The sequence below is a fragment of the Tubulanus polymorphus genome, chromosome 8 (genome assembly GCF_964204645.1).
Source record: "Tubulanus polymorphus chromosome 8, tnTubPoly1.2, whole genome shotgun sequence".
In the NCBI taxonomy this organism is placed as follows: Eukaryota; Metazoa; Nemertea; class Palaeonemertea; order Tubulaniformes; family Tubulanidae; genus Tubulanus; species Tubulanus polymorphus.
The window spans coordinates 3292042-3306152 of record NC_134032.1 but is presented as its reverse complement, the minus strand read 5'-3'; the positions used below and the strand labels follow the sequence as shown (position 1 = coordinate 3306152).

Below are 14111 nucleotides of genomic sequence, written 5' to 3'. Positions count from 1 at the left end.
AACTAAGCGTATGTATGCAGAGCTGGGAAGATATACTTTTATTTCCGTTTCTTATGAAGTATGATTCATTTAAATCATAAGGATTAAGATAAGTAAATCGGGTAAAAATGTATTAAGACAGGCTACCAGGTGTCGATACTACTAGTACTTTATAGGTTAACTAATTAATTAGCCGCACGAGTTTTCGCTATTTATGTATAGTAGCTTCATCGGGCGAATTAGTCTAGAAAACTATAGTTAACCTATCTAAAGTGCTTTTTCGCCTGGTCGCATATTTTTTTTGTTATCAGCAAGCCTTCGAGCAAACAGCAGGCACACGTTTGGAGGTGCATCGAAGATCGTTCCATCCGCCGAAATAGCGTTGAATTTCGACGCAATTTTCATCATTATTCCGATTGTTTGGTTCTCTCCACTTCCAGTTGGTGTAGTTCTGAAATGATATTCGTCGCGATCACCGAGAATTTCTGACCTGCGCCCGGGCGTGGAGGTGCCGGACTAAGCGTAGGTCCGTGCTTGTTTGAAACGGGAAAAACATAGCCCGAACAAAACGTAAGACCCGCGCCAAATTATGCATTTTCGTGTGAATGCTAATTGGTCCAACAAGCTTCATGTGCCCTTTTAATTTGACACGGGCCAAATTTCACACGAGTCTGGTTCGGGTCAGTTTCTGCCTATGGTCATGGTTTAAGTGGCCATATTAACTCCAAACATGAGAAAGTATATATGTACGACCTGCGAGCAATCATCTCAATATAGTACGACAAGTATCCACGACTGGTTGGCGAACAAACCACGACGTCATGTGCATGATAATGAGAATTGAGCTAGCTTCCGGAGAAGTATGATGTTCTACTCTCTGGGTTAAAGTTATCGGTATTAGATTAAGGCAACGGACATAAATTAATGGTCGTGAATGGAAGGTTGTTCATCCAAACCGAAACCGAAGTGTCCAGCACTTCGATAAAAAAAGGAATTTACCCGTTTCCAACCGACCTAATATTTCGGTTGGTATCGGTATCCCACTTCAAGAAAAGAAAAACCCATTTCGTTCCCGGGAGGTGTGTCCGGTAGTAAAAATGACTGGACGTGAAATTGTCGATGAATGTGTGTTCGATTACGATAATGGACGCTTATGAACCTCGTGAACAAAAGCATGAATTATTGCTATTATAAGATTTTTGAAAATAGCGTCGTTTCTAGTCATCCAGGGTAAATAGTTTCTTGAAAAATGCTGCTTTAGCCAAACTCGCCAAAACTAAAAAACCAAAATATTTGTTCCATTTTACTTCTCTGTGAAAAGTCTTGGTGGCATAATTCATCTACTGTCTGTCACACCTGCTCTCCATGCGACGTTTTGGTCCGTAGTTTCGTTAATTATCAATTAATCTGTGAATATTATGCATCAATTTGTTCAGTAATTAATTTGCATTCAGAAATTTATCATGAATTTGCATAATTTTTTTTGGTGTTTTTATCTATCGTTGATTGTTTACGTAGCATTCGCTGGCGTAATGCTGAAAAACGGCTTTTGTAGCCCGTCACGTGGCGCCGTCTACTGTATTTTGTTATGCTAATGAGCAGGTCATGACGTCACTGTAACGTTTCCGAGCGTCCGCAGGGCGGATTTTTCAACATTACGCGAGTGTATGCTGAGTAAACTATCGCTGATAAATGAAAACAAAAACATTTTAAGCAAAAATTGTTGTTTCTTTCTGAACGCAAATTCCCCACTGAAAAAATTGATGCATAATAAAGGTAAATAAACCGATAATTAACGAAATTACGGACCAAAACGTCGCACGGAGAGCAGGCGTGACGGACAGTAGCAGATATCGTAATTCATTTTCACCATGTCAAGGAAACTGTGGACACCAAAAAAGCCATCAATATTGATAGGGTTTTATAAATATATCAATTTGCATCGATATAATTAACAGTTAATCAATTCGCTACTTACTTCCAGGAAATAGACTCACCATTGTAAACGGTCTAGTGTAATTAAGCCACGCTGATCCGTAGTCTGCAGGAATGAGCCCTAAATGAAAACGGTTATAAAATTCAAAATCGCAATTTTCTCAATGCGAATAAAGAAAGGAAGTTGGGCGAAGTTAGTCGGTAGATATCTTGAATTTGAATATCGTCACTATTAAAATTGATCTTATTAAAGTAAAAATGTAAATCGACGGACAACTAGAAGCTCATATCTACCGAACTTGGGCTGGTTCTATTGGTCTACTTGTTAGCACACTTGCCTTCTACGTACGAGACCCGGGTGTATCATCATCGACTCGTTTCTGTACTTACTTCTGGCTGCTTGATTTTCAGTCCAGCTCTCCATTTCAGCTATTGAAAAGCCGGGACAAAGTTTGGTCCGATTGAACGTACTAGCAAGCGCAGAAATCTTGAAACATTTGTTGTTTCCCACCGGGATCCAACCACCATTCGCTGAAACTGCATTGGTATGAAATAGAAATAGAAACGGCATTTTTATCACCGTGTTTTTACTAAGACAATATTAAAATGTGAAGTTAGGGGACTGGCAATGCTTGTTGTAAAACTGGGCTGTGTAAAAACATGTATAGGCAAAACAAAAATAGAATTGAGAAGGCTCTATTATTTGCCTAGCGAAAGCCAGGGGAGAGGGATATGGATTGGGGAGGGTAGGGGAGTAGAGGAGGAGGGAGGATAGAGAGGGATAGAGCCTGAGGTGGAGAGAGAGAGAGAGAGAGAGAGGAGAGAGGGAGAAAATAAAGAGGAACAAGATAGCGGGAATGAGAATAATGACGAGAGCGATTGGAATGACGGAACTTACAGTCACATCGTTTCTGGTCGGCGCTTAATTCATAACCGTCGCTACAATTACACCGATAGGAACCCTCAGTGTTGACGCACGTTCCCACGTGACCACACTTTTCGAGCCCTAAAGCGCATTCGTTTATATCTAAAAAAAACAATTTCATGTTAGACAGCAGATTGTCTGACGGGTTGCAGGGTACAGACAGCAGATTGTCCGAAGGGGGTGCAGGGTACAGACAGCGGATTATCTGAGGGTTGCAGGGTACACACAGCAGATTGTCTGAAGGGGTGCAGAGTAGAGACAGCAGATTGTCTGAGGGGTTGCAGGGTACAGACAGCAGGTTGTGTGAAGGAGTGCAGGGTTTAGACAGCAGATTGTTTGACGGGGCGCAGGGTACAGACAGCAGATTGTCAGAGGGGTTGCAGGGTACAGACAACAGATTGTCTGAGGGGTTGCAGGGTACAGACAGCAGATTGTCTGAGGGGTGCAGGGTACAGTCAGCAGATTGCCTGAGGGGGTGCAGGGTACAGACAGCAGATTGTCTGAGGGGCGCAGGGTACAGACAGCAGATTGTCTGAGGGGTGCAGGGTACAGACAGCAGATTGTCTGAGGGGGTGCAGGGTACAGTCAGCAGATTGTCTGAAGGGGTGCAGGGTACAGTCAACAGATTGTCTGAAGGGGTGCAGGGTACAGTCAACAGATTGTCTGAAGGGGTGCAGGGTACAGTCAACAGATTGTCCTAAGGGGTGCAGGGTACAGTCAGCAGATTGTCTGAGGGGTGCAGGGTACAGACAGCAGATTGTCTGAGGGGGTGCAGGTACAGTCAGCAGATTGCCTGAGGGGGTGCAGGGTACAGACAGCAGATTGTCTGAGGGACGCAGGGTACAGACAGCAGATTGTCTGAGGGGGTGCAGGGTACAGTCAGCAGATTGCCTGAGGGGTGCAGGGTACAGACAGCATATTGTCTGAGGGGCGCAGGGTACAGACAGCAGATTGTCTGAGGGGGGTACAGTCAACAGATTGTCTGAAGGGGTGCAGGGTACAGTCAACAGATTGTCTGAAGGGGTGCAGAGTACAGTCAGCAGATTGTCTGAGGGGTGCAGGGTACAGACAGCAGATTGTCTGAGGGGCGCAGGGTACAGACAGCAGATTGTCTGAGGGGTGCAGGGTACAGACGGCAGATTGTCTGAGGGGGTGCAGGGTACAGTCAGCAGATTGTCTGAAGGGGTGCAGGGTACAGTCAACAGATTGTCTGAAGGGGTGCAGGGTACAGACGGCAGATTGTCTGAGGGGGTGCAGGGTACAGTCAGCAGATTGTCTGAAGGGATGCAGGGTACAGTCAACAGATTGTCTGAAGGGGTGCAGGGTACAGTCAACAGATTGTCTGAAGGGGTGCAGAGTACAGTCAGCAGATTGTCTGAAGGGGTGCAGGGTACAGTCAACAGATTGTCTGAAGGGGTGCAGGGTACAGTCAGCAGATTGTCTGACGGGTTGCAGGGTACAGACAGCAGACTATCTGAGGGGATGCAGGGTACAGACAGTAGATTGTCTAAAGGGTTATCAGGCAGATCTGTTCATATCTGCAGAAGTTATGAGTAAGAAGACGGCGCACTACGTACCGATGCATTTCTTTTTATCATCACTTAATTCGTAACCGTCACGACAACTACAGGAATAATATTCGATAACGGCTTTCGAATCTGCGCAGTTGATGTCGTTCCACTTTCCACTATTGGGAAACATTTCAACACAGTTTTCAGGCGCAGGTCTATTGTTAGGTTCACCCCAATTCCAATTTGTGTATGCCTGCAATAAAATGTTGTTACGGTGGACAGCCGACGAGTCTGATTGCTGCGGATGCGAAAGCCCCCCCCCCCCCCCTACTCATTCCTGGTCTTAGTCCTACAATTAGTCACCACACTCACCATTTTGAACGGTCTTCTAAAACCAATAAACGCGCTGGTGTAGTTCGATATGAGCTCTATAAAAAGCGTTGATAAAAAAGTTCGTTTACCGATACAGAAAGACCTGGGCCGGCATGCAACGGCCTTTTCCGATCACTATCCCCAGCACTGTACAAGCTATTACAAATGCGGGAGTGAACGAGATTTAACAAATCGTAAAATTGCACCGAAAAATGTATGGCATACTTACTTCTGGCCACTCCGTTTTCGTTTGCGTTGTCGATTTTGGCCAATTGTGAGCGAATTTCATCCCGGCCCGACGCAGTGTATTTGAAGCATTTGCCTGGTGAGGCTCGCGTCCAACCGCTATCGCATGCGCAATTCAGTTCTGTGTAAATGGAAATAACAATAGCACGGAAACCTATACAGATATTGTTATAACAAATACGTTTATTGATGCTCTGAAAAATAACATAGATGTCGACTGAACGAAAAATGATAAAATAATAAGAATGAATATAGCTGCAAAGCAGCGATATCGAGTGCCTTCCAATTTGATATAGTTATCAATATTGTAAATAAAAGTATCGGTTTGTAGAAACTACGCAATCTGAAAAAAATGTTAAAATCTGACCAACAATGCGGGACACGTGGGACAACTTCAAAGTGGCACCTGGAAGCTGGAAACTTCCCTCTTGCATAAATCTACGTAGAAAAAGAAGACATCTATTAGTATGGCACCTCTGAAAGGTTTTGTGTAAAAAATGTGAAAAACCTGATTTTTGTGTAAAGAAATGTGAAAAAAGTGGAAAATCGCAATGTAAGAAAATTTGAAAATTTAAGAATCTTGCATCTCATCCCTGCTTATTTCATCTGGTAAATATTAGGTTTTTGATAGCTACAAAAGGAAGGAAATTTTATGGAAATGGGTATAGCATTCGTATGGCATATTTGATTTAAATGTGTAGATGGATAATTTGCGTTTCGAAATTGGTTTCTTTTCAATCTAGTCAACACGCGGGACAATCGACTTAGAGGACTTCATCACCAACATCTATCTAGAACGACATCACAATGTACTATAATCGGACTATTTACAAGTAGAAAACGACCAAACTGTAATGATCTTCAACCTTGTAGTACAGTTACTTCCAAGATCTCGATGTATCAAATCAGGCAGCCAACAAAATTCACCCCAATGAGTCACTTGTCGATTCGGGCTTGTTGCAAGATTGTTTGAATGACAATTTCCAATTATTTCCATTTAAACAACTTCCAATTTCAGAATTGAACCCCCTGTTTCGCTCCCGGTAGGTGTGGTTCGTTTGTGAGGGACACCAACTCAAGACAAATCAAACGAAATCTATCAATTAAATAAATAACAGCCTAAATCCATAGAAATAAACAAAAACAGGAACAAACAATCGGCTAATACGCTTCCTGGATTGATAGCTAATGGCACACGGGGGCTGTCGGTATAAGAAATTGCGTGCTTGCTTACCTTTGCACTGTTTCTGGTCTGCGCTGAGCACAAAACCATCCTGACATTTACAATAATAAGAATTCTTTGTATCGACACAATCGACTCCCACTCCGCAGTCGTTGGTCGAGTTCGAAGTGCAAAAGTTTTGAGCTGGAAATAAAGATAATGATTTATATTTCAATCTTCATTGACAACATATCGTATCTAGCTTTAAAATTCTGACTACGTCTTCAAAAGTTCTACTTCACTCGTACTCACGTATATGCCTTCTTATCTCTCCATTCACTCACCTCCGCCCAAACAAATAGTTTCAAAAATTCAGTTATTCTAAATTCACTACTGGTAGTTATTCAGGACAGTCATTCGAACATTTTGGGTAGTTTTTAAGCAAGTTCGTTCCATCGAAAATTTCGAATCCGTTCCGGTAGAGGATGTACTAGAAGAATGTTTTCCGGATCATTTGATACTTACTGTTGTTATTCTGGGCCGGTGTGGCGCATGACGTCACATACGACATCATCAGTAGCGTGATTCCAAAGGTTAGATAATAGTCCATGTCTGAAACTACAAGTAAAAATTCTACTAACGAAACAAAAACAGACTAGTTCGTTAGCTTAAAATAATTTAAAATGTTCGATATATTAACTGCGAAATTAGGAAGTATCCCCATTGTCAATAGAGACAATGTGGTGTCTATTGGGAGAACATAGACAACCTGTGTCCGCGGAATCTAAACGTCAATGACTATTTTAGTATTTGAAAATCGCTTATAGAATTGAGTCTCAGGCTCCAATAGTCTATGAAACGGACTCCTAGTCCATGGAACTGACTCCTAGTCTATGGAACTGACTCCTAGTCCATGGAACTGACTCCTAGTCTATGGAACTGCCTCCTAGTCTATGGAACTAACTCCTAGTCTATGGAACTGACTCCTAGTCTATGGAACTGACTCCTAGTCCATGGAACTGACTCCTAGTCCATGGAACTGTCTCCTAGCCTATGGAACTGACTCCTAGTTTATGGAACTCACTCCTAGTCAATGGAACTGCCTCCCAGTCCATGGAACTGCCTCCTAGTCTATGGAACTGACTCCTAGCCTATGGAACTAACTCCTAGTCTATGGAACTGACTCGTAGTCTATGGAACTGACTCCCAGTCTATGGAGCTGCCTCCTAGTTTATGGAACTGACCCCTAGTCTATGGAACTGCCTCCTAGTCTATGGAACTGACTCCTAGTCTATGGAACTGACTCCTAGTCTATGGAACTGACTCCTAGTCTATGGAACTGACTCCTAGTCTATGGAACTGCCTCCTAGTCTATGGAACTGACTCCTAGTCTATGGAACTGACTCCTAGTCTATGGAACTGACTCCTATTCTATGGAACTGACTCCTAGTCTATGGAACTGACTCCTAGTCTATGGAACTGCCTCCTAGTCTATGGAACTGACTCCTAGTCTATGGAACTGACTCCTAGTCTATGGAACTGCCTCCTAGTCTATGGAACTGACTCCTAGTCTATGGAACTGACTCCTATTCTATGGAACTGCCTCCTAGTCTATGGAACTGACTCCTAGTTTATGGAACTGACTCCCAGTCTATGGAACTGACTCCTAGTCTATGGAACTGACTCCTAGTCTATGGAACTGACTCCTATTGTATGGAACTGCCTCCTAGTCTATGGAACTGACTCCTAGTCTATGGAACTGACTTCCAGTCTATGGAACTGACTCAAGTCTATGGAACTGACTCCTAGTCTATGGAACTGACTCCTAATCTATGGAACTGACTCCTATTCTATGGAACTGCCTCCTAGTCTATGGAACTGACTCCTAGTCTATGGAACTAACTCCCAGTCTATGGAACTGACTCCCAGTCTATGGAACTGACTCTACTCTAGTCTATGGAACTGACTCCTAGTCTAAGGAACTGACTCCTAGTCTATGGAACTGACTCCCAGTCTATGGAACTGACTCTAGTCTATGGAACTGACTACCAGTCTATGGAACTGACTCTACTCTAGTCTATGGAACTGACTCCTAGTCTAAGGAACTGACTCCTAGTCCATGAAACACACTACAAGTTTATCGACCTGACTCCTATTCTATGACGCAGACTCCCATGAATCTGACTTCTTGTCATTGGAACTAACTCTTAATCGATGAAACTCACTTCTATAGTCAAATACAAGCCTCGTAGTCTATAAAACTGACTCCAATTTTAAGAAACCGACTCCTAGTCTATGGAACTGAGTCTTAGTCTATGAAACAGACTCCAAGTTTATGAAACTGACTTCTTGTCTATGGAACTAACTCCAATCAATGACGCTGACTTTAATAGTGAATCAAAATGATTCCTAGTATATGAAACTGACTCCTAGTCTATGAGACTGACTGATAGTCTATGAAACTGACTCCTTGTCTATGAAACTGACTCATAATCTATTGAACTGATTCATAGTCTACCAAACTGGCTCCTAGTCTATAAAACCGTGGACTCGCAAATTCTAAAACTGTTCGTTGAGCCCATGATGAAACTATAACTCTAGTCTATGCCGTACTTGCCCTAAATTTGTAGCTTGTAAGACGTCACTGTTTCTCAACACTGCAAAACACAACAACTTCCCTTCGGAAACTGAACTGTTTTATTCATTTTACGAATTGCATAATATTTAATCAGGCGTGAACAGACTTAGAATGAATCTCCGTGGATCTATTGTATGTTTGAATATTGACAATGTACAAAACTAACATGAATTTATGTGGAAAGCCATTGTATGGCAACTGCAAATGTAGAAACAACTGCGTTTTGTTCGGGACATATTTTTCTTCTTCGTCGACGACGCGAATTTACATAGCTCTGAAATCCGTCTGATTTTCAAAATGCAGGTGTTTTTACAAAAGAGGCACAACCTGCAGCTTTGGTTGTACTGCGAGTGTTTTATAATTCTATGGCTCAATGATGGTTGGCAATCGCATTTGGGATAGACAGTAGACTATTACCATATTATTCATCAGAGGCAATTTTAGCACAATGAACTTAAGATATGGTCCGGAAAGTGTAAACAACGAAAACATATCAGCATAAGGTCAATGTAGGTAGTTTATATATTAAAATCGGATCTGGAGTAGTTAATGAGAATTATTGAGTGGCTAAATTGTCGAGTGTGAGCAACAGTCGGCAATTTCATATATAGCTCCAGCATTTTAGTACACGTTCAGCCAAATTGAGCCCTTGTAAGCCCATTTGGCATCTGATTGAATAAAACCTTTATAACAGGTGTATTGCAGAGGTCGGAGACAGCACAAAATCGCGAAAAAATCTCTGCTGCTCTTTCGTGTCAAGAGAGCCGATATAACGATACGTAGATACGTAGTAACTGAAGACTCCAATGGCCTCATATTTTCTGGGAACGAAAAAGCATTTACAATTTTTTTGGCTATCGGTTTTAATTCTTCGTACATTTTAGTGAACTGGTCGCGCGTTGTCCCGAAATTGCCTCGGACTACGACCTTTATACTGTCAACAATAAACAAAGTTTTCTGAATTAGCTCTTTGTTGCTGATCTCACTGATCAACGTGTGAAAATTTTCCTTGTTGGGAATTTTCCTACAATCGTATCCCCCCCTAGAATTTCTATGATTTCATCGCAATCGTTTTTATCGTCATCGAAATTATCCAAAGCCCTTTTAATAACAACTGATTCTAAGGCGGACATTTAATTCAGAAATGATTCGATCGACTCAAAAAGGTTTGACACATGATCAAAAAGTATCAATTCAATAAATGGTCTTGCTAAGAAAATAGGGAAATAGCCATGACAATGCTTATAACCCGCAACAAGTATTCTAGCCACCGATTGCCAGTTATCTGAGCCATAATCATGGCGAAGCAAGGGCACCATTTCATCATTACCACTCATATTCAAAAACGCCACAACCTTCACCAGCTTCCAAATCTCCATTTGGAAGTACCATACGTACACTTATCATTGTGTTCAATATAGTCTCATCTGTAAATGCAGGTATCGTATCATTAATGATATTTGACCTAGGTACTAGGCTTATAGATTATAAGCACATGGTCTTCAAACGCACTCAGATAGTTTATATCTGGAATAGGTTGTTCCACGATGGCCACATCATTAGCTGAATTTTCGAATACGAAATCGAATTGTTGGTGTGTCTGGCTACTGGAATAGGTCTAATTGGAGAAATTCTTCAATATCGTCGGTCGCATTCAAGCCACGTTCTTCGTCAATTTCATTTTCCATTACTTTTGGTTCCGTGGAGTCCTCCGCTGAACCGCTTGTTGTTCTCCGCTGTGGCTAATTGAGAGTCAGTCGTGCTCTCAGTTTCCGATTGTTCTCTGATCTAGAAATCATAAAAAACTAACGTCTTAAATCTCAAGACAATTGTTCAAGGTGCTCTCACAATTTCCTTTTGAAATTTTTAAAGCGCAGATTCACACAACAATGGCCACCGATCGGCCATCAAGATTTTGATTGGCCCAAGTTTTGGCTACCAGAGAGTTCAAATATAAAAGCATGTTAAAAAATAATTCCGCAGTTAATTATTCAATAGGGCTATACAATATAAGTATTTCTCTTACCTTTGTATGCAGATATATTCTGGGAACTTGAGTCACGGTGAGCTGCTCAGATATGCATTCATTAATCGTAAATGCATTTCCTGACTATTCAAAGATTATCTGTAATCTCTGAACCAGTGAAGGAGGGATTATCTATGAGCAGCTGAGGTACCGCCAGGAAAAAAACACGTCACAGCAAATCCTTATTAGGTCTGCTTTGGAGCATTCTTTATCAACACCCACTGAGTGTGTCCCACCACCTTTTGCTGGCTGAACCAGTTCAAATAGTTTCTGCAAATCGTTGTAATGTTTCCACCCTATTTTAAGACGATGAGTTTTCTTTAATGCATTTTTATTATCAGCGCGTACTGATAATTAGGTTGTCGCCGTCTGCGTTTTCTTCTTCAACTTCTTTCCAAAGTAGCTCTCAAACGGGCCATAGCGTAAAACTCCTGGTATGTAAATGAGGGCGCCAGAACGCCAGAACGCCAAAACGAATAAAAACGTCAAATTTTCATAATAACAAAGAATATTCCGTTTTGTCGCCCCCGCCAAAACGAACTTTCATTTTGGCACCCCCGCCAAAACTAACTTTCGTTGTGGCGCCTCCGCCAAAACAACGAAAAACGTCGAAATTTCTCTGAAAGTTCGTTTTGGCGCGCCAAAACAAAGAAAATTCCATTTTGGCGCCCCCGCCAAAACGAACTTTAAACCACACAAAATAAATTTATATATACGTAAAATAATTCTATATATGCAAATTTATGCAAATTACACACAAGATCAACGCGCCAAATTGAAAAATAATTTTACTGTGGTTGAATGCTTGTTTTGGCGGGGGCGCCAAAACGGAAATAACCGCGCCTAAACGGAATATTCCTTGTTTTGGCGCGCCAAAACGAATTTTCAGAGAAAATTTGACGTTTTTCGTTGTTTTAGCGGGAGCGCCAAAACGAAAGTTCGTTTTGGCGGGGGTGCCAAAATGAAAGTTCGTTTTGGCGGGGTCGCCAAAATGGAATTTTCTTTGTTTTGGCGCGCCAAAACGAACTTTCAGAGAAAATTGGACGTTTTTTTTTCGTTTTGGCGTTCTGGCGCCCTCATTTACATACCAGAAATTTTACGCTATGGCCCTTATTAGCCACCATAAAAATACCACACGCGTTTGGAGTTTTGCATATGAAATATGTAATTTGGATATTGCATGGAATATGAGAAGCTATTTACCACTTAGGGCTAACTGGCATTTGTGAGCGAATATGAAAGTTTTATGAACTTTTGACAAGTTTTATGGTAAAACAAAAGGCAAAATGGCACTGAAGTGGGGACTAATTTTCAGTGATGTGGTAACATGATATTCCAGTGAATTCAAACGGCGAAAATGGCTCTACTATGGACTAAGGAGAGGGATAATCTGTTTATGAAGGTATTGGTGGATGCTGTCGTCCCTTGGCTGACAGGCGACTGGCAACGATCTAGACTAACTACAGCGAACGTTTCAAACACATTATTTATTATGTATTCACGGTTTGCTACAAAGAATAAACAAACAAACATTACAGCAACAATAATTATGCTCATTTTACATCATGTACCACAAATTATAGCATTTGAAATAACTGATACATGTATAATCATATTTAAAGACCGGCTACTCACAATTTCATGTTCACTGTGCGACATGTAGAGCTGACACTGAATACACAGATTTCTGATCAAACATTATATAAGCCAAAAGTTACTGAGCCGTTAAGGCATGATATAAGGCATTCGCCTACACGGAAATGCACAACTCATAAATCTATAATCCATATCAAAACTTGCAGAGTGTAAAAAACACAAAGAAAGTATGAAATTACAAATCATAACAAATACAAAACCATAGCTAATGAATAATTTCTTATATGACAAAATCATTTACTAATCTAATTATAAATTAAAGCTAATTTCTAACATAGCACCTCCTTGGCAACAATACAAATGTTGGCAAAATTAAACAACGCTTAGTCACTCGTGTGACAGCACATGTACCCATGATACGGTTATTATCTAATAATAATTTTGATAATAATTCAATCAGCGATATTTCCTCTAATACACAAATTTTAGATACAGGTATGTACTCAGAACCTCATGTTTTGACCTTAAGGGCTCTTACTCGTCCATCCTTACCGGGTATAGTATTTGTTTCCCTACCTAACGACCATTGTCCCCTTGGGATATTCTTATCAACGATAATTACTAAATCTCCAATTTTTACATTAGAGGTTTCATCAGTCCACTTACCTCTTACAGTGAGGGAAGGCAAGTATTCAATGATCCATCGTCTCCACACACGGTCCGCCAGAACCTGACACTGCCGCCACCTTTTACGGCTATTGATCTCTCTGTTTTCAAACTTACCAAATGAGACTATTGAAGATGCTCCACCATCGAGAAAATGATTAGGGGTTATTGGTGTTAGATCGTTCGGGTCTGAGCTGTTATATGTAAGGGGTCTACTGTTAATGGCACCCTGGGTAGTACGTAATACAGTTTCACAGATACATTGCTCCCCATGTAATGACTTCAAAGCTCTCTTAACCGACCTTACTAAACGTTCCCATACGCCACCGAAGTGAGGCGCGTTGGGCGGCATGAAAATCCACTTCGTGCCTTTTTCTACTAAAAAATTTGATATGAATGACTGATTCCATTCTGAAAGACAAGACTTTAATTCCCTTTCAGCACCAATGAAATTGGTTCCATTGTCTTTATACAACTCCCTAGGCGTACCACGTCTACCAATAAAACTACGTAGAACCAACATGAAACTATCAGTTTCGAGGGAATCTGCTAATTCAGGGTGAACTGACCGAGTCACAAGGCAAGTGAATAGACAAACCCATCGTTTAATAACAGAACGATCTCTTTTTATCAACAGAGGTCCAAGGTAATCAACTCCTGTATATTCAAATGGGCGAGAATACGCAGTTAAACGAAAGTCCGGTAAATCAGACATAAAAGGTATCTTAGGCATTGCCGTTCGTGGCCAACAAGTAAAACATTTGCGAATGACTGATTTCACCACAATTCGAGCCTTGATAGGCCAATACTTTTGTCGTACAGACGCTATGACATGTTCAGGCCCAGAATGCAATGACAATAAATGTTCACGTTTCACGATTAGATTCGTATGGTGACCAAATGGGAGTAATAATTAATGCTTTGCTTCATTTGGAATATAGGGCGCGTTACGTATCCTACCCCCGACTCTTATACAGGAACCATCTATGAATGGATCGAGACAACGTAACCTACTCTTATAGCTACTATGCCTTGATGCAGCGAATTATACTCGC

General features: G+C 41.3%; 2 protein-coding genes across 5 annotated transcripts; both read right to left on the bottom strand.

Annotated features, from left to right (window-relative positions):
• LOC141909702 (uncharacterized) lies at positions 1 to 8837 on the bottom strand. Of its 4 annotated transcripts, none has more exons than XM_074800285.1 (10): positions 8748 to 8837; positions 6656 to 6748; positions 6203 to 6334; positions 4952 to 5089; positions 4723 to 4778; positions 4417 to 4603; positions 2813 to 2941; positions 2305 to 2451; positions 1977 to 2035; positions 1 to 430 (listed from the first exon to the last, which is right to left on the bottom strand). In XM_074800285.1, exons 2-10 carry the CDS (start codon positions 6738 to 6740, stop codon positions 287 to 289), a joined length of 1077 nt encoding a protein of 358 aa, XP_074656386.1. In that variant the 5' UTR covers positions 6741 to 6748; positions 8748 to 8837; the 3' UTR covers positions 1 to 286. The 4 variants fall into 4 exon arrangements, with proteins under 4 accessions (XP_074656386.1, XP_074656387.1, XP_074656388.1 ...); XM_074800286.1 differs by having other exon boundaries at positions 8744 to 8826; XM_074800287.1 differs by having other exon boundaries at positions 6656 to 6742; positions 8748 to 8815.
• A 1608-nt stretch (positions 8838 to 10445) lies between these two features.
• Positions 10446 to 13789, bottom strand: LOC141910032 (uncharacterized). The gene is made up of 3 exons (XM_074800722.1): positions 13057 to 13789; positions 12229 to 12302; positions 10446 to 10556 (listed from the first exon to the last, which is right to left on the bottom strand). The coding sequence occupies exons 1-3, from the start codon at positions 13787 to 13789 to the stop codon at positions 10446 to 10448; spliced, it is 918 nt and encodes a 305-aa protein (XP_074656823.1).
• Between the last annotated feature and the right edge of the window lie 322 nt (positions 13790 to 14111).

Excerpts from the sequence above, each read along its gene's own strand:
- LOC141909702 (XM_074800285.1), bottom strand. The coding sequence starts at position 6,740 with ATGGACTATTATCTAACCTTTGGAATCACGCTACTGATGATGTCGTAT. Across the intron at positions 4,604-4,722 it reads TTAGAAGACCGTTCAAAATG|GCATACACAAATTGGAATTG; the intron begins GTGAGTGTGGTG and ends ATTTTATTGCAG. Across the intron at positions 2,036-2,304 it reads TGAAAATCAAGCAGCCAGAA|GGCTCATTCCTGCAGACTAC; the intron begins GTAAGTACAGAA and ends GTTTTCATTTAG.
- LOC141910032 (XM_074800722.1), bottom strand. The coding sequence starts at position 13,789 with ATGCCTAAGATACCTTTTATGTCTGATTTACCGGACTTTCGTTTAACT. Across the intron at positions 12,303-13,056 it reads GCCTTCCCTCACTGTAAGAG|CAAACCGTGAATACATAATA; the intron begins GTAAGTGGACTG and ends TATTCTTTGTAG. Across the intron at positions 10,557-12,228 it reads TAGATCGTTGCCAGTCGCCT|ATCAGAGAACAATCGGAAAC; the intron begins GTCAGCCAAGGG and ends TATGATTTCTAG.